General features: G+C 41.9%; 2 protein-coding genes across 3 annotated transcripts in view; one reads left to right on the top strand and one right to left on the bottom strand.

Moving 5' to 3' along the window:
• Positions 1-1072: 1072 nt before the first annotated feature.
• On the bottom strand, positions 1073-3808 carry SPACA9 (sperm acrosome associated 9). Its single transcript, XM_021543785.2, has 4 exons — positions 3724-3808; positions 3053-3230; positions 2020-2222; positions 1073-1475 (listed from the first exon to the last, which is right to left on the bottom strand). The coding sequence occupies exons 2-4, from the start codon at positions 3203-3205 to the stop codon at positions 1148-1150; spliced, it is 684 nt and encodes a 227-aa protein (XP_021399460.1). The 5' UTR covers positions 3206-3230; positions 3724-3808; the 3' UTR covers positions 1073-1147.
• Positions 3809-3926: 118 nt separating this feature from the next.
• AK8 (adenylate kinase 8) overlaps positions 3927-24398 on the top strand; it is a 65445-nt gene continuing 44973 nt past the window's right edge. Inside the window, exons 1-8 of one of the 2 annotated variants that reach the window (XM_021543542.2) lie at positions 4038-4059; positions 6274-6358; positions 6706-6866; positions 10196-10245; positions 10939-11052; positions 16466-16534; positions 22371-22452; positions 23967-24038. In XM_021543542.2, the coding sequence (XP_021399217.2) occupies positions 10942-11052; positions 16466-16534; positions 22371-22452; positions 23967-24038 (334 nt within the window). In that variant the 5' untranslated portion in view covers positions 4038-4059; positions 6274-6358; positions 6706-6866; positions 10196-10245; positions 10939-10941. Of the gene's footprint in view, positions 4060-6273; positions 6359-6705; positions 6867-10195; positions 10246-10938; positions 11053-16465; positions 16535-22370; positions 22453-23966; positions 24039-24398 lie in introns of both variants that reach the window. The other variant, XM_021543541.2, reaches the window with a different exon arrangement.

The raw sequence follows: 24398 nt of genomic DNA, 5'->3' as shown, positions 1-24398 counted from the left end.
AATTCTTCCTTCTGTTTTTAGCTGCTTGTTACCAAAACCTGGTGATTTTAAGGCAAGAGCTTTCTCACAGCAAACTGAGCTTAGTATGCAAGGGGAAATTGTTTGTTCAGGAGTGTCTTCCAGCAGGAAGGAATTTGCCTGTGGGATTGGACAAGAGCAGTCAGACACGGGGAGGACACTTATTTAAAAAAGGCTGTAGGGTCTGAGGTCTCATGCTCCATATTTTGAGCCCCAGGGCCATTGTGGGCCAGCCCCTTAGGTGGGAAATCTAACCTAATGTAATCCTAACCTTGCCTTGAAGCAGGGAAAGCACAGGCAGTTTAATCTGCAATTTGAACAGGAACCATCTGAGCATGATGCTCCCACCACATTCCCATGGATCACATGGACTGGAAGTGGCTTTTATTTTGTGGAAGTCTGAGGAGCACAGGGGTGTTTTGTTTGGCTGTTGTCAGGACAAACAAAGAGCAAAATGAACTCTGCTCTCCTTTACATGTCCAGCTCTGACAGCACAGGAGTCAACAGGGGTGAGGGGAGATGTTCAGTGCTGTGAGAGGCTGCAGGAGGCTGCAGCAGAGCAGCTGAAGGACACTGGCCTCTGGAGCCAGTGGCAGGTATGGGAAACCTCCTTAGTGTCCTACTGTAAACTGGGATTCTGTGCTCCAGCTGACCAAACTCTTTCTGTTGTGGGGAGGGAGTTTTAGTGACAAGTCTAAATGTCACAGACATGTCTGAATCTGTAATGCCAGGCCTTTGCTGCTCTGCAGCCCATCCCTCAGACAGGCAGCTTGTGTGGCAGGGAGGGGATGTTCCTCAGAAACAAGGCTGAGAAAATGTGAAATCTTGTTTCAAATAGCCTGTCCAAGATTCATGTCTGAGAGATTAGAACCTGGTGAGTCCTGACTGATCCCTGCTCCCACTGCAGTGCTGGCCCTAGGGACCAGCTGCAGCAGCAGCTGCTGCTGTGGGGATGTGAGGAGCAGAGTGGCAATATCAGCAAGGGAGAGTGAATGCATGTGTCCCGGGCTGGCTGCAGGGCAACACTTCAGTAAGAGGACTCAGGATGGATCTCTAGTGTTCATTGCACTGTATTTGATCAGCCAGGTTCTTAAAGGTGGTGAGCAGATGATGCAGGAGCTTTGATCTTTTAATAGGGATGTTTGCCTGGTGGCCTCCAGGGAGCCTTTGGTTGTGGTCGTTGATTTGCAGCCAGGAATTTCTGGAAATCTTTTTCCTGCAATTGTACAGGATTTTTGTTACTGTTGGAGGTCTGAGCAGCAGGTGCTGTTTGGGAAGTTGGTGTCTCTTTCTTGCATATGGCACATCTAGGACTCACAATGTACAGCACGTGCCTCTTGGAGTAGGTGACCCATTCCTTCATGTTGTCTATAACGATGGGCAGGATGCTCACCACCCCTCCATAGCGATGCCTTGCTTCTTCCAAGCTCAGGTAGTTCACAACAGGGTGGGGGTAGCTGTGGGACAGAGGGAAATGATTGGCAGAGGAGTCCCAGCACTGCAACCCTGGGAGCCACCCTCAGAGCCCAAGGAAGAGCAGGAGTGCACAGGCAGCCATTGGCCAAAAAGGGAAAAGCACGGATAGAATTGTACGTGGACAGGTGAGTCCTGCCAAAAACCACCCTGGCACAGATCTGGAGTCTTGGAGAGGACACACAGACACTTGGCCTGCAGAAATGAGCTCAGGGCAGAGCAGCAGCAGGAGGAAGGAGCAGGGAACCTGCCTGAGCACTGCATGGACCTCAGGGTGCTCACCTGCCCCGCCACGGCCCAGAGAAAGGATGGACAAACAAAGCAGCACTCTTTTTCTGGAGGGACACTGGCAGTGTTCCCAAAAGCTGCCACATGAAGCTTGTACCCTCAGCACAGCCAGGAAGGGGCTGTGACAGAACTGCTGGAGAAGCCAGCGGGGATGTGCAGTGCCAGCCCCAGCAGTGACAGACAAATGCCAGGGGCCGGGCTGGGCTGGGCTGGGCTGGGCTGGGCTGGACAGGCACCTACGTGGCTCTGAGGGCACTGAGGTCATTGCTGTCGTTAAGGAGCACTCTGCACTTCTCCAAAAGGCCGTTGGTGACACTGTCCCCAGGGTGCACCGTTTCCATCCTCTGGCAGAGGCAGCGGAGCTCGTTGCAGATGGAGATGAACATGTTGAGGATGCGCCTGTCTGTGGAGTTGTAGCAGTGGTGGTCCTTGTAGCACTGCACCTGCACAGGGGGAAATACCAGTGCTTCTGAAACCAGCAGAATGGGAACGTCTCAGTGGGATGAAATGGCTCAGTGCAGTGTCTGTCACAATCCTCTGCAAGGCAATGAGCAAAGCCCTTCTGTTAGGGAGAGGCAGCCCTTGGAAAAAACAAGCAGCTCATTGTGTGTCCCAATCCTGACAGCAGCCTGGCTTTCACTCTGCCTTTGGCATCCAATTGGGTTTTGGGCTCGAGTTCTGCTCTTTCAAATCCACAATTCTGATTTTATTTAGATTTTTCTTCCCCCTCAGTCTCCAGGTGGTCCAAGTTCTACTTTTCAGTACACCATGCTATAAAAATTCCAAGACAATTCACTTAGCAGCCCAGCAAACCCCTCGCCCACGTGGGACTCTCAGCCCTCAATCCATCATCCTCCCTGTGTAACACAGCCATTATTTTTAATAAGCACTATAGAAAGACACAGCAGCACCAATACCAGGGGGAAGAGGCAGGAATGCTGCTTCCTCCAAGCTGAGGATTACAGATTCCACGTGTGGCTGGGGAAGGAAGCTTGGTTTGATTGTTTCCTTGCAGCCTGCGTTTCTGGCTGGGCCTCAGCAGTGTTCAGCTAAAGCAGAAATTGCTGCTCAGCCACGAGATTCTTTCAGGGATAACGGGAGGCTCCCACACAGGTGCCTCTCTCCCCAGCCCTTCAGTGACCCACAAACATTCCTGGGCACTTTGTGTCCCCTTTCCCTTCAGCAAAACCAGCATTTCCCCAGGCCTGCAGTGGCCCCAGGAGCCAGCCCCAGTGTCACGGGCAGGGAGCACTTTGTGCTGAGGGATTTGTACCTGGACAATGGATGACACAGGTCTGATCAAATCGTGGGCTTCCTCCCGGGTGCGCTCCAGAGCTCGGATAAACGTGAACTGCTGCTGCTGGAAAAGCTTGTATTTCTCCTCGATCTTCCTCAGTGCCTCCACCACCTCGTTCATGTTTACCATGTTGACTTATTGCTGGGTTTGGGGTCTAAAGGAGAGAAAGGAAGCTGCTTTTTAGAAATTATGCAAATAACATCTCGCCCGAGCTGGAATTGTGTGGGTTAGTGGAAAACATACATACCCCCCCTCCCAAAAAAAAAAAAAAAAAAAAAAAAAAAAAAAAATTAAAAGGAGAGCTCTATTGTGTGGAAGCCCTGCAGCCCCAGAGCCCCAGGCAGTCAGTCGGTGTGTTGGTGATGCCAAGGGGCCGAGGGGAGCGCTGGCAATGCGATGTCATAAACCCAGCGGGGGATGCTGCAAAGGGAACGGGGCAGTGCCTCCACCGCGGGGCAGGGGCGACCGGGGCGTCTCTCAGGGCTGCAGAACCACCGCCCCGGCGCCTTCCGAACTCTGCCAGGAGCCGGGGCCAGCCCGCCTCTCCTCACGGAGCGCGTTCGCTGCGGAAAGACCCGAAGCTCCCGGGGCGGCCTCGCCCGCCCCCGCAGCCCCGCTCCCGCCGCGGCGAGCCCTGCGGCTCGTACCGGCGGTGCGGAGCTCCCCGGGCTGGCGGGCCCGGCCGGGATGAGCGGGCCGGGCGGGCGGACAGCGCGGGCCGCGGGCCTCGGCCCCGCCGCCGCCGCGGCAACCGCGCCGCCGTCGCCATGGCAACCGTCGCGCCTCGATGACGTTTCCCATCCCCGCCGCGGCACCCGAGGCGCCGGCCACGCCGTCGCGCGGTGGTGACGTTTCCTTAGCAACGCGTCCCGTTGCTAGGGGCGGCCATGGCGGAGGCGGAGGAGGAGGAGGACGCGGCCCCGGCGCGGCCGCCGCCCGCGGGCATCTACGCGGAGGAGCAGGGGCTCTTCCAGCTGCTGCAGGTGAACGGGGAGCCCCCGCCGGCCCCTCCGCGCCGCGGGGAGGCGGGGAGAGGCACCGGGTGGTGTGGAAGGCGATGGGCGGGCGTCCGTGTGCGGGACGCGCCCAATGGGTTGTTTTAATGGGCAGTTGCTGCGTGGGTTTGGTTTGCTGAAGAATGTCTCAGCCCGTGGAAGGCGAGGCAGGACGAGGAGAGGAGGAGGAGGAAGGGGGGACAGGGATAAATTGGGTGCGGGAAGGACGCGGTGAAGGTTTTGTCGTGGGTGTCACCGCCTGCTGCTCATGCCCCGGTTAAAGCCCTTCCCCCTGCGGTCCTGTTGTGCCTTTTCGCCGAGGGAAAGTCCGAAATAAAGCGAGAAAAGTGCACTTGTGGCGTTGTTGTGGTGTCGGTACCTGGTTCCCCTGCTTGAGGCGAGGGTGGGTTTTGTTGTGGAGTTGGGGAAAAGCCCCCGTGTGGTGCATGGGGCGGTTTGGGTGAATGGCCAAATATCCCGGTGCTGTTCCGAGGGGAGAACTTGCCGGAGAGCCTTCCCTGTGTGCTGCTCTTAAATTAAAAACTCGGTTTTACTTGCTCAGAGCTCACTCAAATGTACACATGTTAATTTCTTTTCCTAGTTTTTTTTTTTTTTGTGCTATGATTTTTTTTCTCTGTTTATTATGACTTGTGTGGCATAATATTTGTGTTTTGTTTTGGTTTTTTTAAATAAAGTACTCTGTTATGTAAGCCATGAGGCGTTGGATGCAGCTGCAGGGATTCAGATTACGTCAAACGTTTGTGGGATTTACTCAGTGTGGTATTTTTGTGCTTTAGTTGTGTTGGAGCAAAATAATGATACAAACACAGCTTGAAATTGTTGTGCTAAAATATATACAAAGCACAAAATGTAACAACTACATGAGACCCAAAATATAACCCTCCCCCAGAGATTAACAGAAAAACTCACATGAAATTAAACTGAGTTTAGCAGAACTGGATCAATAAAAGGGTTTGGGCAAGAAACAGTGGCAGTGTCAATCACTGTCACCCTGAACATTTTTGAATTATAATAAACAAATTTTCTTTGTTTTGTTATTTATAAAGGTAAGTGTAGTGCAGAGACCAGATTGTTTAGTTTAAATAAACGTTGCTGAATAGTAATAATTTCTAAATGAACTTCCAATAAAAATACAAATTTTATCTTTTATACTCTGTGTTAACCAGACCTTGATGCACCAGAACTTGCACGAACACCAGTTTATAAACAAAATTGAGTGTTTTAATTATTCTAATGAAGTAGAAAAGGAAAATAGGCCACTCTAATAGGAGACAATCCATTGGTGATGATTTAAAATTTTATGGACTAGATGGACTTTATGGAATTTACTTGCCAATATAAAAATGTTATGACTGCTGTTTAGAAATGTCTCTTCCAGCTTGAGCATTTCTGCAGCTTGTCTAAATTAGAGCACTAGTTCTGTTTGATGTTTAGTTTTAATTACAGGACTCGTGGCTGGGCTGAAATGTCTTGGATTTCTCAGGGTTGTTCTTTTTTCTGCCTGTAAAGCCCAAATCCTCCCTGAAACCAGTGCAAGATCCCAACTGCTGTGGGTGGGAGCTGAAACAAGGCCCTGTATAACCTCAGGGGTTCAACATGAGAGTGGGCTCCAAAGCAGACATTCAAGGCAAGGCTTTAAGCCTTTTTTTGCTTTTATTTCCCCCCTCCTTCTCCCCACTCCTTTTCCTGCAGGAGCCAAGGCTGGTACAGGTGTGAAATGTGCCATTTCTGTGGGTTATATTTTCCACAACTCTTGCCTGTTCTCCACTCCTCTGGGCCAGTCAGAAATTTGTGGGAATGTGCCAGAGAAGGCTCATCTTGCCCTGCAGAGACACAAATTCAAGTTAACTCTGGTTTTTAAGTTCATTGTATGGTTTTATATCAGTGCTGCCTCAATCATTTTCAACCCCAGGCTTCTTGAGCCAAACCTTGTCCATATGTGCCATAAATAAGCTGAAACCAATAGGTTGGGGTTTTTTTTACTGGCAATTTTCTGACCATCTTCATTTTATCAGCATCTAAAATAGGTTCTGAAGTCTCAGTTTTTGTCTGTGAAAGAAAAGAAATAAGCATTTATAAGCTGTTTAGGATCCTCATTGTAACATTGCTGTAAAAATGCAAGATATCACGACTGCAGAGCTGCGTTAAATCTTCCTCTGACTTTGTCCTATTTATTTCCAGAACATGCTTGAAGAGCTATTAATTCATAAGCCAGATGATCCCATTGAGTTCATGATAAACCACTTAAAGCAAAACAACGATGATGGTAAGTGAAAATGGAGACAGCAGAAATAGTTCAGTTGCTGATTTGTAAACAGCTGTTGGGAGCTGTGCTGCGTTGGCAGGTGATGGATCAAACTTTTCAGGCTGAGTCTTGGGGAGGGGGGAAACAAAAAAAAACAAACGGTGAGCATTTTGGAATAGTTATAGGCAAGATGCTTTTAATTTCTTTTTTTAGTGGGTAATCTAATAAGAAATGCACTTTAACAGTTATAACAATGAAACCCTCTAAGGGAATAACAAAGAGTTCTGGTGTATCAATTATTAATGCCTTCTGTGCCCCATCTGATATTTCCTGTTGTCTTTAAGCTCGCTAATTACTCCTTTTGTCAGGTGTAAATTTGGGTTCCTATTCTACCTGGGCTGGCAGATTCTCTGCTTTTTGATTAGTTTGTTACTCGCTGCTGTTAATGAGTTCCACAGCTCAGTGGCATCTCAGCTGAAGGAACAGTGAGCAGTGCTCCTCTGTGGAACAAAACCTGCTAAATTGAATGGTAAGTCTGTATTCTGCACAATAAAAGCATGTACCCTCAATCAAATTATTTGATTTACAAACTGTTCACCCTTAGGCAGATTATATTTGGATATGCACAACTGAACTGTGATTTTTGTTCTGTGTGAGCTGTCAGGGAGAGCTGGTGTCACGGAGCTTTGATGTTTCTTTAAAACCAGAGTAAACCATTATGAAAGTTCTGCAGCATCAATGAAATCATCACTGGAGGTGCTGATCAGATGGATGTTGATTGAAATGCTGCTAAATACATTCAAGAAAAAAAAAATCCAATCCTGCAAATTGTGCCCAGCCTTTTCTGGTGCAGTCAGCATGAATAATCAATCTGGTTTGTAGAGCCATGGAAAATATGTGGAAGAATTTCCTGCAGTTTGATAGAATGCTGATGAAATTTCTTCACATTGGGCTAACGTTTGTCCTGAAGCCTCACAATATTATTTTTAACAGAATTTGGCAGGTTTCCATCTCATGACTTCAATACTTAGAAGCTAAAGACAGAACTACAGCAGTTGTTTGTCAAATTACAGAATTACAGCAGTTGTTTGAAAATGCTGTCAGCTTTTGGACTGGAAAAACCTGTTAAGGAAGGAGAGGAACTCCAATTAAAATTAAAGCCTAAATGTTGTTTTAAGAATAAATTATGTGGAAAATAATGTAACAGAAATGTGTAGCAGAGTTGATTTTACTTTTTGATCATGGCGGAAGGTGCTGACTATTTAGAAGAAAAAAAAAACCTTATTAGAGCCATCAGTAAAGTGATGAATTTTCATGATCTTGCCTTGCCTAGACAGTTTTAGCCCTAGAGAAAATTTCAAACAGAGATGTGTGGAAAAGAAGCATTACATCTATCCCAGGTGTGAAGTTAGAGAACCTTTTTAATTAATAATAGGATCTAAAGTACTTTTAAAAATATAAACAAGTCTAATGGTAATTATAACTTAAAACTGCCTCAAAAATCTTGTAGGTCAAATGTGTGGCAAAGTGTTTGTGCTTAGGCTCTGTGCTATTGTTCTTTCATGTGTTCCTTCTAAAAACCTTCAAGGGCCACATAAAGGCTGATAATTCTTTCTTATTCAAAGATAGAAGGTTTTTTTACAGAGTATCTTGGTCTGTGTTAATGAAAAAGGCTTTCAGAGTCTGAGTGGCATTTCTGTGAGTTCCACCTCTACACTCAAACCTCTGAAGGAATGTAAAAAACTTCTGCCTGAATGATCAGTATGTACCCTGTGCTTCTCCTCTTTGACAAAGGATTTCTCTTACAAGTTAAGCAAATTTTGCTGTATTAATATTAATCATAGAATCATTTGGATTTAAGTGAAACTCTGTGAGTCCAGCTGTTCTTTTTTGTTATTCCAGGATTCATTTTGTCATTGCTAAAATCATTTTTGAATGTCAAAACTTGCCTTTCTTGGATGAGTAAATCCTGTAGCATCTCATCAAGACTAAATACAGAATTAAATATGATTTGTTACTGAAAAAAAGGCATTTCCCAGAATTTCTGCCTTCGTTTAGCTGCTGCTTTGGAGCTGCAGTATTTAATAGTGACAATTTGTTGGTTGGAGGGTTAAACATTACCCCCAGTGGTGTCCTGGTTGTGCCCTTGTGTCATATGTTTGGGGAGAACGCTTTAGAGGAGCCCTACAAGTGTGCAAATGAGTAAATCAGTGAATTACACTGCCCCATCTGCTGCCAGCCACTAAGCAGAGAGCAAACCAGATTTAGTACAAAGTGAGCATTTACAGTAGCCCTGGGCAATATTAAAGCATGAGATGGTGTATATAATGGTATGTTTCGTTTTTTATCAAACGTTTGTCCAAGAAAGCTGTGTATTAAAGCTTCAATACCTAAGGGCTTTCTTGTGAATTTTAAATCATGCTCCTAGTTAAACCTCAAAAGGATCTGTGGATGGAAAGGTTTTTTGATTTTCTTTGAAGTGGTTTGAAGAAGTTGATTAGTGTTGGCACCCAAGCACTCTTTTATGACGCTGTTTATAAATAATTCCTAAGTACCGGGCTGGAGTTTCAAGGTGTTAGATTAAAAAAAAAAAAAAACTAGGATTTAATCACATTACATTTGAAAGAAATTAGGTGATAAAAACAGCTGATGTATCCTTTTAAAGTATTTTTCTACATTGTGTACTAGTTCTGTTGCACTTGCAAGAACCAATAAGGGGGGAGTTGTTCTTAAACCTTCCAAGTCAGATAACTTTGTAAAGATGAATCTGTAATTTGGGTTTCATGTATGTTTAAAAATTGCACCTGCCCAATAACTGTTAAGTGCATGGAAGGCCTCATGAAAATACATTTCACATCATTGCCTGTCTGTTCCCATCAGACACGATCTCCCTTGGTTATGGAGAGCTGAGGAGGTTTTTGGGTGAGTGGATCCCCCCTCTGCTCTGACCTACATTATTCCAGTAAATACTAACCAGTCCTCCTGCACAGACTCTGATTTGGGGCTTTTTTTCCCCATGTGGTATAGGGGGGAAAAAACATCAAAGCTGTTAATATAAAATGACAGTTCAAGGGATTGCAGCCCAAGGTGTATTAAATGGAAAAAGTTCCAAATACTTTCCTAAGAGTAACTCCATTTTCTCCTGTTTGTCTTGCCTCTAATTCATTCCCAATGAATCTCAGGACAGCAATGCCTATTGTGTTGTGTGTGTGCACTGGATTAAGAATTCCTCAGGACTGAGGTGCATTTTTTGCACCTTGCCCACTCAGGGAAAGGAGAGGGACGTGGAGCAGAGAAACACAAGAAACAGAAATGAGGAAAATTACTTTACATGGTGATTAGAAAAACTGAAAGCAGCTGTCAAAAAGCATAGTGAGTGAGTCCTTCTTTCTGCAGTATCTAAATCTTCACTGAGCCCTGATGCAACCTATTTAGGTGAAATTAAAAACTGAGGTATGTTTTCATCACAAAATGTGTTAGTTCTGAATCAATGTTTCAGGAATAAAAGTCGAACTCAGGTAAGGAAATGTTTATGGTTCACCCACCAAACTCTCCATATGCTTAAATGGATTGAGATATACATATCTCATATATCTCTCCAAGTGGCATGGTTAGAGTGTTAATCCCATTGACCATGGAGATTAAAGGAGGACCCAGCTGGCACTGATTTTCTGTTCCTCCTTTTTTTCCCAGTGGAGCCCAATCCTGAAATCTCCACTGAGGCTTCCTTCCAGCTGAAATAATTGTTTTGTGGTGGTATTATGTATTTTGTGGTGATATTATGCAATACAAGGATAAGAAACTGGAGGGGATTTTTGCTGTTCTGCACCTTGACATTTGCATATCCTTTTTCCATAGCTCCAAGAATTTGTGTCCTTGGTCCACCTGCTTCTGGGAAAACTACAGTTGTGAGTACCTTACCCTCAGTGTTGTAGCACTTCCCACTCACTCTCTTACTTTCTACTGAGCTCAGCATTTTGGAGAATTTTATTCTGGGAGAAGAATGTTGAGATTTATCCAAGTGATAGATGAGCACAAGACAAATTAAAGGCTGGCATTCCTGAGGGCTACACCTGGGTGTTACACTGCAGGTTAAACAGATAGTTTCAAGTGAGATCTGTGAGAACTCACTGAGGTAGTGAAAATACTGGAAGGCAACAGAATTTTGCCTGCCTTGTTTTCCCAGCCTTTTAGCAGGACTAATTAGCCTGGGGGAAGTAACTTAATTACACATTTGTGGTGTTCCCTTGCTGTGAATTGTTCCATTTGCATGGTCAGTTGTCTCATGTCCACTGGCACTGCTTAAATGCAAAGGTCAGTGTTGCATTTGAACCTCAGAAACAGGTGATGCTGGTGAGGGATGGTAGGAAGAACATTTCCTTCTTTAAATTCTGTGTTAACGTACAGGAGATGAAAAAGCTATTATTCAAAGCTGGATACTCTTGAACATCTTTATAAGAAACTACTTAAAGTTGCTTATCTATGTCTGTATACGTAAATGTATGGCTAGGAAAGCTCTGTCTTTCTGCAGCCTTCTGAAAAAAATTGCTTCATTTTCTTTCCAAATATTTCAACCTGTATTTTTTTTTTTCTCCCCTCAGGCAATGTGGCTTTGTAAACATTTCAATGCCATACGTGTCTCTCAGGAGACTTTGTTATTCAAGGAAGTATTAATGCAGACAGAGGAAGCAAAGGCATATAAAGAAAGAAACCAGGTGTGTAAGAGAATATAATAACAGTTGTTCTTGTGTCACAGAACAGGAATTATGTGGCATTCCCATGATTTCCACTGCTGAGTTGAGCAGATGAGAGTAAAGACTCTCTTCTCTCCGTGTTGTACATTGGTGTGTCAGGACACAGAGCAGGGGCAGGAGAGGGAGACAATCCAAAGTAAGGGAGGTCTTGGAAATACCAACCTTGGAACAAGCAGCAAAACTGGGGAAAATCCAGGAATGCACAATCCAGTCTAGAGAATGGTTCATTCTATTATTAAACACAGCGTCTCCTATCTGGGCATGTTTGATAATCTCGATAAAATAAGCATTAATCTCTGAGGTCTCCTTTGGTACAAAATGCTCTGGAAAATATGTACACAAAGAACTTTTTTTGATCTGACAGTGCTACTTAGTTGTGCGTGCTTGATTTCTCTGTAGCATGACACAAATAACTTACTTGGTGCATTAACTCAAAAGGAGGATGACAATCCAGTCAGTTCCTGACAGCCCTGGAAGCTCTCAAGCTGAGGCAAGAGCAGCTGACTCAGATTGTTGAATTTTCCCCAGTTCTGTGCACCTGAGTTTCTCCAGTCAGATTTTTAAATCCATTTATTTTGGGCATCCTAATTGATGTTCAAAGAATGTTTTTTCCAGGTGTACTGACTCCCAGGATTAGTTGATCAGTAATGTAAAAGTTCATTGTTTTATTATTGAAAATTAGTGATATATTGGAAAAAAATACATTGAAAGGTTATCTTGAGTACAGATAACCTGCCTTTTTGGCTGATTCCTTTCTCCAGTGTCAAGGCATTCCATGAGAAATAGACTGGAAGTTTGGTTTTTTTGTGACTTTTTCTAACAAGTCCACTAGTTTGAGGCTTTTTTTGTCACTTATGATCCATTTTCATAAAAATTGAAACAATTTCCTGTCTGTGGGAATTCTACACCCCTGCTAAATCCAATTTAGAATTGGAATTGGCCAACACATTTGTAATTTGCTGAGATGGCAGACAGTGTGATACACAGATTAGGGTTTTTTCCTTAGAAAATTAGGCTAAAATAGTGGTTATAAAATTGAATAAAATGGATTATTGAAGTTTGGAGATGCCTCAAGTAACACGCTTCAAGATCTGAGAGGAAAGAGTTCACTGAACTCCCTGAACTCACTAGCAAAAATGTTTGCATTTGGCTGGGGTGATACAGAATTATTCTTACTGAGAATATGTACTTTGAAATCTTAGTTCTAATTATTAAAGATTGTTTTGATAGGTTCATAAATTTATACTTGGAGGGGGAGAATTTAAAACAAAAATTCCCTTTGGTTTAATTACTGTAATTATTAACATATTTCAGACTATACAGATGCACTTTCAAGGGCGTCCTTTTGGGCTTATTTGATTTAAAAAGATGGATGGTGTGGAAGATGAAAGTCAAAAATGTCAAGGCTAATCAGGTAGTGAGGAAGGCCTGCAGAGCAGGGGCTGCTGGTGGTTCAGTACTGTGTGGTTTGACTTTGGATTTGATCTTTAGACCCTAGGAGGAGGTTTTCACTAAATAATTTTGTTGTTTTATACAAGTTTGTTTCTTTGAATGTAATTTCCTAGAATTAGGAGGGAGCTCCTGGGTTCCTCTAGGCTGGGATGTCTGTTCAGGAGCAGAACAAGAGCTTTTACATGAGTTTGGATCTAACAAGGGCATTAAAAAGTTGTGGTCCTGGCCAAAGCAATTTAATAAATGAAGAGGAAAAGCAGGAGCTTAGGTTGTGGTTTTTGGAGAGTCTGGTGTGAAGGTCATAAACACAATTTAATGTTGTTTTTCACACCAAAGGCTACTGTGGCTGCATTAACCCCAGAGCCACGGGCAGGCAGTTTGAGGTCACTTGGCCAATGCCACTGGATCTGGGTAAATGCTGCAAAAAGTTCTACAAATGTTTGTTCACGTATTTTACCTACTGATCTTCAGCCAAACTTTCATCTCTTTTGTGTTCACCCATTAAAGCATTTGGGTTTTCCTGGCACAGAAAGCCATGGAAGGCACTTTTAAAATCCATGATTATTCTCTGAAGCTCCATTTTTCAAGTTGGACAAGCAATCATTCACCCACACATACCTGGCCACTTACTAATGAGCACAGCTCAGGTAGTGAATTTTAAATACTGAGTGTTCAAAGCAAAATGGGATCATTCTGCATGTGAAAAAAAAAACTCTAAAAAGAAGTAAAATATTTTTGAATATTCAGTAAATTGAAGAACCACAAGCTACCAATAAATATTCCATGAACAGAAAAAGAGGCTACATTTTTGGATAAATCATTGCAAATTATTCCCTCATCTCTAGTTATTATAATGTTAATAGGAAGCGTCTTCAGGTTTTCCTATAGTGAAATCTAATGATGAGCTATTGCATGTTTCACTTTTCCTGTTAACTGGATAAAATAAGAAGTTGAAACAACTGTGGTAATTGTGGGTTCATGGGATGGGTGTGCTGCTAATGCTACACTAAATTGCAGTTAAGGTGTTTGCATAATAGTTAATAACTTAAAACTGCTCCCAAGTTGTGTCACATCCCCATGCTTTTTAAAAAGAAATAAAATAAGAGAGAAAAATAAATCCAAGGCATCCTTAACTATGCATGGTCAGCATTCCAATCTATTCCAGGGTAAGCCACTCTGGAGGAACAAAAAGAAACTGTTCCAGGTTTGTGTATCCAAAAAAGACAAGCCTTTTATGTGTATTTATCTGAACAAACTAAATCTAAACATTCATTATACTCAGGATCCTAAAGTAAATTTCTTCAAACTTGGTTGCTGTTCTCTCCAAGGTGCCAATTTAGAGAAGACAGAATTTTTTAGATGCAGCTGTTTTCAGAGCAAATTATCCAAAATTTCCAAGAAAAATGTCTACAGAAAAAGCTGCCCTACAAAAAAAGTATGGGAATTTTATGAAAGGGGAATGAAATATAACTCTGAGTAGATCAGGAATGGAAATTGAAGTATGATGTTCCTGAAATAACATGTACTATTTAAAATTAATCATCAGTGGGTATAGTTTTTCAGCAAATACGGAAATAGTGATTAAACCAGCGTGGGTAGAAAAGTGGTCTGAACATGACCAAAATCCCACAGCAGTTTTTCCTTTACCTGGACTGGATGTTGGGGCAGCTCTGTGGGTAAGGTGTGGTTTGGCTGTTACTAAATGTGTGTCACTGGGAAGTGCAGTCCCATCTCCCAGGCTCACAATATATTTATGTGTTTATGAGAGACGAATTCTAAATGGGCTGCCTGATATGCACCAGAACTCCTGATTTCTAATGGAATAATTAAGCATTCTGCAAGCAACCCATTGAAAATTATTTTGTAGGCCACTGCTCAGTGGAGGAAAAACTGCCCGGGAAATGAGACTGGAATTGAGCCACAGAGAGCAGAAAGAGCTGAAACACCTGAATGTGTGTCCTTGGTTGTTTTTGTGCAACAAACCCCGCTCCAAAAGCAGGAGTAAGAGCAGCACTGCACGGAGAGAAGCGAGGATAAATTTGGTTTCCATGGGTTTGGCAAGGCTCAGCAGAGCAGCCCCCAGCAGCGTGCAGCCTGGTTTGACATGACACATGAAAGGAGCAGGCAGAACCTGGCTGGCCCTGGGAGCAGCGTGGTGCCCCTTTGCAAGGTGACAGCTTCCAGCAGCGAGGGGCTGCAGGAGGCTCTGACAAAGCACCCTGGGGACCTGCTGGCTCTCAACAAACCCAGCAATTCCCTTCCCTCCTGCTCTGCTACCTGCTCCAGTGCTGTCTCCTGCACGGCTGATGTGAGGAGAGGCACTGAGAGCTGGGGACAAAAGGGATAAACAAAAGCAAGCCCTGCCTTGCCTGGGCCACCTGGGCTCTGCTCTGTGCTCTGGAGCACTTTCTCCATCCTCCTTCCAAGTGCCTCCTGTGGGACCATTTCCACCACTCCTTGGGAAATTGTTTCATCATCTAATGAAGATGATTTTATGAAATCTTTCCACATCATCAGCCAGATTTTCTTGTATGAATTGAAGTTCAAAGAGTTGCTCCAAAGAATATTTTTTTCCAGATGCTGTGAGTCCCAGGATTAGTTGATCAGTAATGTAATTAATTGTCTTGTTAAAAGACAATTGCCTAATTATTAAAAATTAGTGGCAATTAGATCGGAAAAATATGTAGATTGGAAAAAATATGTAGATTGCAAAAATATGTTAAAATATTATCTTGAACCCAGACAAGCATCTGATTCCTGCCCTATTCACCTCTCCCAGCTTACAGAAATACTCCTTTTTAGGTTTATACCCTTCAAAGTGGTTAGGAAAAAGACATCAGAAGCCACAGGATATGGAACTAAAGGAAACAGAGAGTCAAGCTCACATTGTTAAGTGAAAGATAATTTATTTTAATTGGGAGGTAGAGAATCTGATTGCAGGTTGGCTTTTTTCCTGAGTATTCATTTTACCAATAATGACAGAATGAATAAGAAAGGCATTTAGTGAAGTGATTAATGGCTGTTATGAGCTGCATGGACAGAAGTTTAGACTTTGATTTAAACTGGCTAACTCAGAGTTTAACCAAGTTCAGCCTATAATGAAAGCCTAAATCAACAAGATAGTGGAGCAAATTCTTACTAGAAGGAAAGGAGAGTATTGCTGATTTCTTGTTAGGAAACCAAATACAATGGAAGAAATGTTGAGGGGTGCTGATCTGTATAGTAACTTTGTTCTTCTGACACATAGCAAATATCTTCTTACAAAACATATCTAGAGATGGGCAAAGCAGCAGTCACAGAACTAAACAGCACTTTAAAAATATTGGCAGATGCAGTTTCCATCCCATTTCACAGCATTTAAAAATAAAATAAGTTCAACTGTAAAATATATTTTAAATAAACCTTTTGGATGATGCGAGTTACTTGAAGGTATGAAACAAATCTCCTGAAAATCAGGTTCTCTGTGTTGTTTGCTCAGTGTCTGAGGCTCTGTTGTGGCCCTGATGCTGAGCCCTCTGTCCCATGGAGCAGTCAAGGGCCAGATCCTTGTGGTTCAAAGGATGCTTTGTGAATGTGATGTTCTCCTGGATCCCTTTGCAGGTCTGATGTCCAATGTGTGTGTCAGTGTGCAGAACTTGGCACTGCCTCTGTTTCAGTGTGCAAAACCCCCATGGATATTCATGCTCTGTGCTCAGCTTCCCTTTAACACTGATTTTTGTGCCCTTATTAACTCTTTGTCATTAACTCATGTTAATGACCCGGGACTCGCACAGAATTATTTATTTCTTTATTTCCAAGAAAACATCTCACTTCACCTTTAACCACAACGTGCCTGCATGGTAAAATTCCTTTTGAACTCAATTGTGAATATTCAGCCCCTTTTTTTTTTTTTTTTTTTTAATCTTTTTTGTTCTTTCTTTAGAAAATTCCCAACGCGCTTTGGGCCAATCTGATCCAGGAACGTCTGTCAAACGTGGACTGCATCAAACAAGTAAGAATTGCTCCTCAGAGGAGCTGGATAAGCACTTACACAACTCCTGCCTGGTATTTAGCATTCCAAGTCCTGTGCAGAGCAGGGAATGGGGGCAAATCATCGGGGCTCCCGAGCCGGTTGCTTTCTTGAACATCAGCGGAGGGAGTTTGGAGCTTTATTAACAGGATAAAGGGGAGGATGAGAGTATGCATATGCTAATCTTCCAGCACGGAGATGATCAAAGGCTGAACAAGCAGAGCTTTGTTGATTGCCTGGGGCAACTGGCAGAGATGGAGTGGACAAAAAAGATAAACAGAAAATAGATAGAAATCAATATTGTTAAGGTTTTGGCTCTTCTTGAGGAAAGGAGGCTTAACGTTACTAAGTTCAGTTTTATTTATTTCTCATTGTGTCTCTTTTTTCTTCCCGTGTTAGGAAACGCTGCGTTTGAATATATTGTCTTCTGGGTAATAATTAATATTTTCACTCTTAGCATACACAAAGAGGCAACTGAAATAGGTTTAGTTGTGTTCAAATCTGTGGCCTCTTCCTCCGTGTTTCATCATCTGAGAGACTGAAACAATGATTTTTTTGATCCTTAGAAAGAAAAAGTAAAAGGATTTGTAGAAATCCTAAATGGTATCAACTTTTCTTCATAAAACACTGGAGATCTTACTCTATAATTGACCTATTAATGTTGAATTTGCAAAGTAGAATTAAACTTTTGTATTGCTGTTCACTGTGCTTGAATTATATGGGTGTGTCTGGTTTTCCTTGAAGGTATTTTTAGCTGAGTTATTTTACTTCATTTTAACTCATTATAGTTACTTATGTTGCACATTACAGCACTCCATGTATTTGTTTGTAGCTGGTAGCACTCAATGTATTTTTTTATTTGTAATAAATCCACACAGGATCTAGGCCTTTCAGCTGGCAAGAGAACCTGCTTAAAACTCCATGTTGTATACTGTCTTGTTCATTTGTGTGGTATTTTCAGTTACTTTGTAAACAAGAGCTCTAAAACCTCTCAAAAATCTTATTTTTTCAAATAGGTCTCTTTCTCTGATTAAAAGAACATATGTTTTCAGCAGCTACTTTTCCCAGTGTTTGTTAAAGTGAGTTTTACTCTCAGTGTACAAGCAAAATCCATCACTCTCCACAGGCTGCATCCACCTTATTTTCCATCTTTTTTTTTCCCTGTGCTTTCTATAATTGTTGGCATGGCTTTAGTTCTGTTAATAATGAGGGAAGGATCCCTCAGCGAGTTATTTTAAGTATTAGGTCATGTATGAGTAAGGTGACAAGGTGGTTAAAATGCCAACAGCTGCAGGGTCCTGCCTGCATTTTATGTTCCTGTTGTTATCACCATCAGCACTGAATCAGTGCTGGGTGTCTTACAGAACCAGGAGGGGAAAAAAACCTTTATAAAGCTTCCCTGACATTCAGCAAAAATGGAGTGGATGTATCAACCCAGCTGAGGTTTCAACTGGTTTTAGGAAAAATATAGGATTTGTTTTTTAAAGGTGTGATGTTTATTAAAAATCTTTACATTAATAGATAGATACACACAAAGTGACCACAAAGTATTTTCTCCTCTGAAAGGGGATCTATGCATTTTAAGTGTAATATTTTCCATGTGTAACTCAAAACAGAATTAATGCTGGAGGGTTTTTACATCACTGACTAGATTTATGCCATTTCTTTCAAAACATGAGTCAGCATGTTTTCATTGGAAATGTTCATAGATTAGGAGCAGCATGTTGGACCACAGTACCACCAGCTGTTTGTTTTATTTCTCCTTGTGGTGTCATTGGCTTGGCATTAATTGTACAGCTTTCATCCCACCGACAGCAGGAATACAGGATTTTCTGTGCCGTTGTTTTGACACTCTCAGGTTTATAGATGCCACTGGCATTCTCTAAGGAGAGCATTTTTATTGATCAACAGCTCTGCTGAGGCCCTGTGTTATGTGTTCTTGTAACACAAACCTAGTCAGGATCAGGTGGGGAGGTCTTGCAGCACACACAGGAAACTTATTGCAGACATTATGTTAGAGCCTGGCACTCGTGAGGCTGATACACAGAATTTTCATCTTGCAGGGTTAGCACAGCTTGGCTGCAGCCCCTCTGACTGCTGGGGTTCTGGAGAAAGGCACAGATTGCTCAGGATGTGTTTGGGGAAGAGCTGGAAGGGTTAAGATCTTTAGAAACGAAGCTTAGGCCAGTGATTCACAGGGTGGCAAAATGACTTGAGATTGGTGGTTTTTTGTGGTTGCCCTTGAAAGGGAAGGCAAAGAGAAAAATGGCTCTGTTTGGTTTTACCTGATTTGTCCTGTTTGGTTTTACCCAATTTGTCCTGTTTGGTTTTACCTTGATTGGCTCTGTTGTGTTTTACCTTGATTGGTTCTGTTTGGTTTTACCTGATTTTTTCCTGTTTGGTTTTACCTTGATTGGTTGTTTTGGTTTTACCTTGGTAGCTAAAGGTAATAATATTTTCTATGTGAAACTCCTTGCAAAGAAAGTGATGGTACAAAGATTTATCCAGGGAGAGAATCTGCCCATTCACCACATTTTCTGTTTTCTGAGGAAAAAAGGAAATTTTTAAAACATCTTTGCACCTTACTTCACTGACAGGACTTGTGGGGCATAAGAGATTCTTTTCTAATGGGAAATTTGGCAAGGTTTGAGCATTTTCCATCATCCATACTGCTCATGTTGATGGGCTGCAAGAGCTGGGTTGTCAGTATTTCTACTGCACTCCTCAGTCTGCTGTGCTCTGAAAATCTCCAGAATTTTACATCCATACTGGCAAAGCTATTACTGATATATATTTTTTTTTGTTGTGTGTGTTATTTTCTGACCTCCTTCTTTGGGAATGAAAACCATGTAATACTTATTCAAAACCACTGAATAATAATGTGGAAAAACTGTTGTGATTGCTTGTTTTCCTAAAACCAGCTGTATTCATGACCTTTGTGCTTCTAGCTGAGATTTTTTTCTGATGTGCCACATAATTCAGCATTCTTTCTTTCTGCTGTTTCTTTTTCTTTATTCAAAGGCAGTGTCAATTTTGGATTTGGTAATTAAAAAAAATATGGAGGATGTACAGGTCAAATAACAGGAGGGAACTTGAATACCCAAGTCATTATTATTATGGCAGAAAGTGTGAAAGTCTGTAGGCTTGGTATCATAGCTGAGAGAACTGCCAGCAAAGCAGGAAGATGAACATTTGGGAATGACCTTCAGCATTTCCTTTTCTCCAGATTCCTGAATTTGGAGAGGAGAGGGATGGCTTTGAAAGTGCTTCCTTGCTGCTGATTTTTCAGCGTGGCCTGGGTCTCCAAGGAGCAGCTCACCTGGCATTAAGGCAGCAGCAGAATCTCTGTTTGCAGGGCTCATGTGGGACACGAGGAAAGTTCCCAGCTGGAAGAGAGGGAGCAGTGGCCACAGAGTGCAGGCACCGTGGAATTTCTCACTTTTAGCCTTTGTTCCACCCTTGGCCTGATAAGATGCAATCCGTACCTGGATAGAAGGTTACTGCTACCAAGAACAAAAAATACATGGCTTCTCTAAAGAAACAAATTTACCATGTGAAGTTACTAATTACACTTTAATGACAGTCAAGAGGGCAAAAAAAAGACCAGTGTTTGCATAAAGCATGATAGGCATATTTTAAGTCAGGTCTTGCTCTTCTGTGTCTTGCTTCCTCTCGTTCCGTTCCCAAGTCACACTCCCTTTTCACTCTTTTTTTTTTTTTCCCTTTTTTTTGAATTTTTTTTTTATTTTATCTGTGACATCTGCTTGGAGCTTGTCCCTCCTGTGATACCACACTACTTGCAGCTGTTCAGACCTCCAGCTCCGAGCTGTGCATGGGGTGCCCTGAGCATACGGCCTTTTTGATGTGTGATAAAACAGAACCGAGCCACTGGGGGTATGGAGAGGGAATGCAGCAGAATATCAATAAACCTGTTCTGAACAAAGCTGCAGCTCTGTGCTGGAATAGACATTTCACTGAAGTGTCAAGTAGATGGATAATATATTCTAATTAGGGACTGACTGATACCCTGCAACTCGGAGACCTTTGGAAATCAGCTCCAAAATGCTCAGTGTTTTTTGTACTGTGTGTTGATTTTGTATTTGTTTAATGCCTTAAATATGTTTTCTGCAGGGAGCTATTTATTGAGCTTTGTTTTCTTAAATAGCCCAAACTTTTTGCTATAAAATTGCTTATTGCCTGTTTTAAGGGCCTTTGAAATTTGTGTGTAAACCTCTTGAAGTTTGTTGTGGATTATTAAAAGCATGGATTGTGGATTGTTACAGTATTGTTTTTACTGCCTGTTGCACTTTGTGATTTGAGCCATAAGCAGTAGTGACTTCAGGTTTTGTGGGGTGGTTTTTAGGTTGGTTTTTTTTTTTCTTTTTTTTTTTTGTTATAGTTTCCAAACATGTTGCATTCAGAGTGGAGAAAATAAGCCAGATTTGTAGTCTGTGTAAATTGGCATCGATTTATTTGCACCTCAGATGCCATTTCTCCCTAGAAGATCCGGGCCTATATATATGTGTGTTTTGTACACAGTATATTCCAAACTAGTGCTGAAGTTCCTGGCATAGCACTACAAACACTGTTCAGCTTTGCCTTCTGCAAGTCCCAAGGGATAAATTGATTTCTCAGCACCTGTGTGACCTTAGCCAGTGGTTCATTCTAATTTGGCAGAGCAAACACTGGGAGTGGCAAAAACTGCTTGCAGTTACTTGAGTCTCATATTTTCTACATCTGTGAGCAGGATGACATGTTCCTGAAACCAAGCTAATTAAGGAATTTTAAATAGTCTGCTCTATTTTCTTGTGTAATTGGAATGGCCCATTCCCTCCCACAGAAGTCCTGGAGATAGATTTCCCTGAAATACTTGGAGAACCTTTGGACCCCACACTGACAGAGCACCACATTTATATGGGAGAGGATAATGATTGCCAGCTAATGCAATATTAAAATATCTCCTTTATTTCAGCACAGAGAAAATGGCTCTCAGATCTGCTGCGGTATCACAAAGTTATTTTGAGGGGTGGGATAGAACAGCAAGGACTTGTGTGCTCAGGCAACTAAAAGATAAATTAGGGAGAGTTCAGGAGGTTCAGGTGTGAGCCTGGGAAGTGGATTAGATTTCAAATACTGCATCAGACAAAAACTGAGTGAGGCTGCAGCTCTCCGTCGGTATTTCACAGATCTGTAAATGTTTTTTTAAAGATGCTCAATCCAACACTTAGCTGGCTATAACAAGGACTTAAGGGAGCAAAAAGCTCTTTTTTCTTTTTTCTTTCTTTTGCTCTGTTGCTTCATTAGCTCTGGGAGCACTGGTTCCATTACTGTGAGTTTTCCTGTATAATTTAAGAAAATAATGAAAGCATGCATATTTTCCTCAGTATTCTTGGCATTAAATCTGTCTTTAGATTTGTTTAACTCCTTTTTTATATATATACATATATACATATATACACAGTGTGGGCTGGTATCCTTTTGAATATTTCAAAACTGTAGAAATTGTTTTGGGTTTTTTATTCAATATAGAAGCTGGTTTGGTTTTAGTTTTAAGATTGAAACATGAAAAAAAAAAATCATTGCTACGATTCATAAGTTCCCATTGCTGCGTGGCAATGGAATCAGTGCATGCATTTCACAAAAATATCAGTGCTCCATGTTTGCTTTCTTATCTCACAAGCATCCATGAGAAATACTGTGCTGTGGAGGGATCAGAATGAGGTAATTTTTGTGTAAACAGCACTGAGATTTAGTATGAATTTTGGTTTTCTTTTTTATCTTCCAAGATCAATAACTGTTTCATGTTTTTGTTCAATAGGGATGGGTTTTGGAAGGCTTCCCTGAAAACCAGGAGCAGGCATGGATGCTGCAATCATCTGGCATTTTTCCTAGGCATGTTGGTAAGCAGTACAAGGCTTGTGTGTGATCACATCCAGGAGTAAACACTAGAAGGGTTTGTCTCAAAAAATCCTCAATAAATTCAATACCAATGCTGGAGACAGTCACCAGACAGCAGAATATTTCAGTAGGGTTGAAAGCCTGAGGTAACCTGGGAAACTTTAAGCCCTGTCTTTCACAACCTTTTCTCCTTCCACATCAGAGCTCTGTAAATTCCAGACCCTACACCAAGTGGTTTGGAGCAGCTACAAGGAGCTTTGCTCCTGACTTCCATCTCTAAAAATCAGTTTTTATTCTCATACTAAACCAGTTCCTCATTTGCTAAACACAAATTTATGCTTCTGTTGAATTAGGGAATGTGAATTTCACCAAGTGAAGTGGAAACATGATGATTTTAAGCTTGACCTTTCAGAGTGGGGCTGGATTCTGGCTGGTTTTGGGAGGAATGTTTTACAGATCTTGACAGCTGCCCTTGCCATACAGGAGAAGCCACTTGTCCCAAATTAAAAAACCTATTTAGAATATAAAAAATTACTGCAGTTGTATGGAATGCAATGTGAAATGATAAATGCAGAACTTGCCAGTGCACAGTGAACAGAATTTATCCAACTTCAATTGTCACTTTGGATTTGATTTGGATGATATTCAACTGTTAATGAAGAACTCAGAATGACTGCAGTAGAGTTAGGCAAAAATGTTTAATGTCTAGTACTTGCATGTATTTTTAATATACCTAATAACATCTGAAGTTGAGTTTTGCTCACAATTATATCTGTGCCACCAAGACCTGAATGAGAATCTTACAGCTCAGCCTGTCTAGTTAATCAAAAAGAAGATTGAGAGGAGATGAGATTTACTGTGTGTGAGTACCTTAATAGGGAGAAAAGTGCCTGAAAAAGCCATTTAATACAGAGAAGAAAGTCATAAAAAGAACTTGTTTGAAATCTGTAATCAAATGCACTGAAAATAGTAATTAAATTACAGTGTTTAACTGCAAGGATGATTAGCCAAAAGCAACCCAGGGAACTGACAGGTTCTTCCTCTTTTGATGCTTTCTAATCAAGTTTGAACACTTTTCTGTGAGGTTATAAAAAAAGAAATCAGTTTCACTGGTGTCACCACCAAAGAACCTGGGTAAAAAGTAATGTTTGTGGTGTAGAAGAGAATCAGTCTTGAGTTCTCAGTGGGAACTTCTGTCTGATGCTCCAGAGACAATTTTTTATTGCTGCTGGTGATGTTTTTTGGATAATGGGGACAGTTAGTGCCCATGGGTACTGGATTCATGGGTATTTTATCCCACTGTATTGTTTAGTAGGTGAAGCAAAATTCTGATTAAAATGAAGTAAAATATTTACAGGGATAATGCTGGGAAACAAGAATGAGGCAAATGTGCTCAAGATTAATACAGCCACCTTTAATATTAGGATACGTCTGAACAGTTACAGGGAACAAAGCAAATAATTAACAAGAGCTGCACTTTTAAATTTTTTCTTTTTTTTCCCTTTTTGTTGCCTAGTTATGCTCTATGCCTCAGACACTGTGCTGATTGAGAGGAGTGGTGGGAAAAGGCTGGATCCCCTCACACAAGGTGCAGTATATTTGTTCCTGACCCCCCCTGCAGACTGCAGTGTGCTTGGTCTCAGAAACGTTGTAGTACTACTGATGGGGTTAAAATTTAAATGGGATTAATTTAACAACTTGTAGGAATCTGTAATTATAAATTTCAGCTTTTTGGAAGTGGTATTTGTTGACATTGCATTATTTTCAGTGCCAATAAAATACAGGGAAATAAAAAGCTCAGTATTGAAGCTGCAAACAGTGGACTATGGCAGTACAGAATATTTAAAGGTTAGATCTGTCCATATGAGTTTATCATTTTGCTGTGCATCTCTGCTAGGTCCTGCTTCATTTCTGAGGTGCAAGGATGCTTTTAAGTTAAATAAAATAA

This window comes from Lonchura striata, chromosome 22 (assembly GCF_046129695.1).
Source record: "Lonchura striata isolate bLonStr1 chromosome 22, bLonStr1.mat, whole genome shotgun sequence".
Lineage (NCBI taxonomy): Eukaryota > Metazoa > Chordata > Aves > Passeriformes > Estrildidae > Lonchura > Lonchura striata.
Note: the sequence above shows the minus strand (reverse complement) of the source record. Positions and strands in the feature narration are given on the sequence as shown.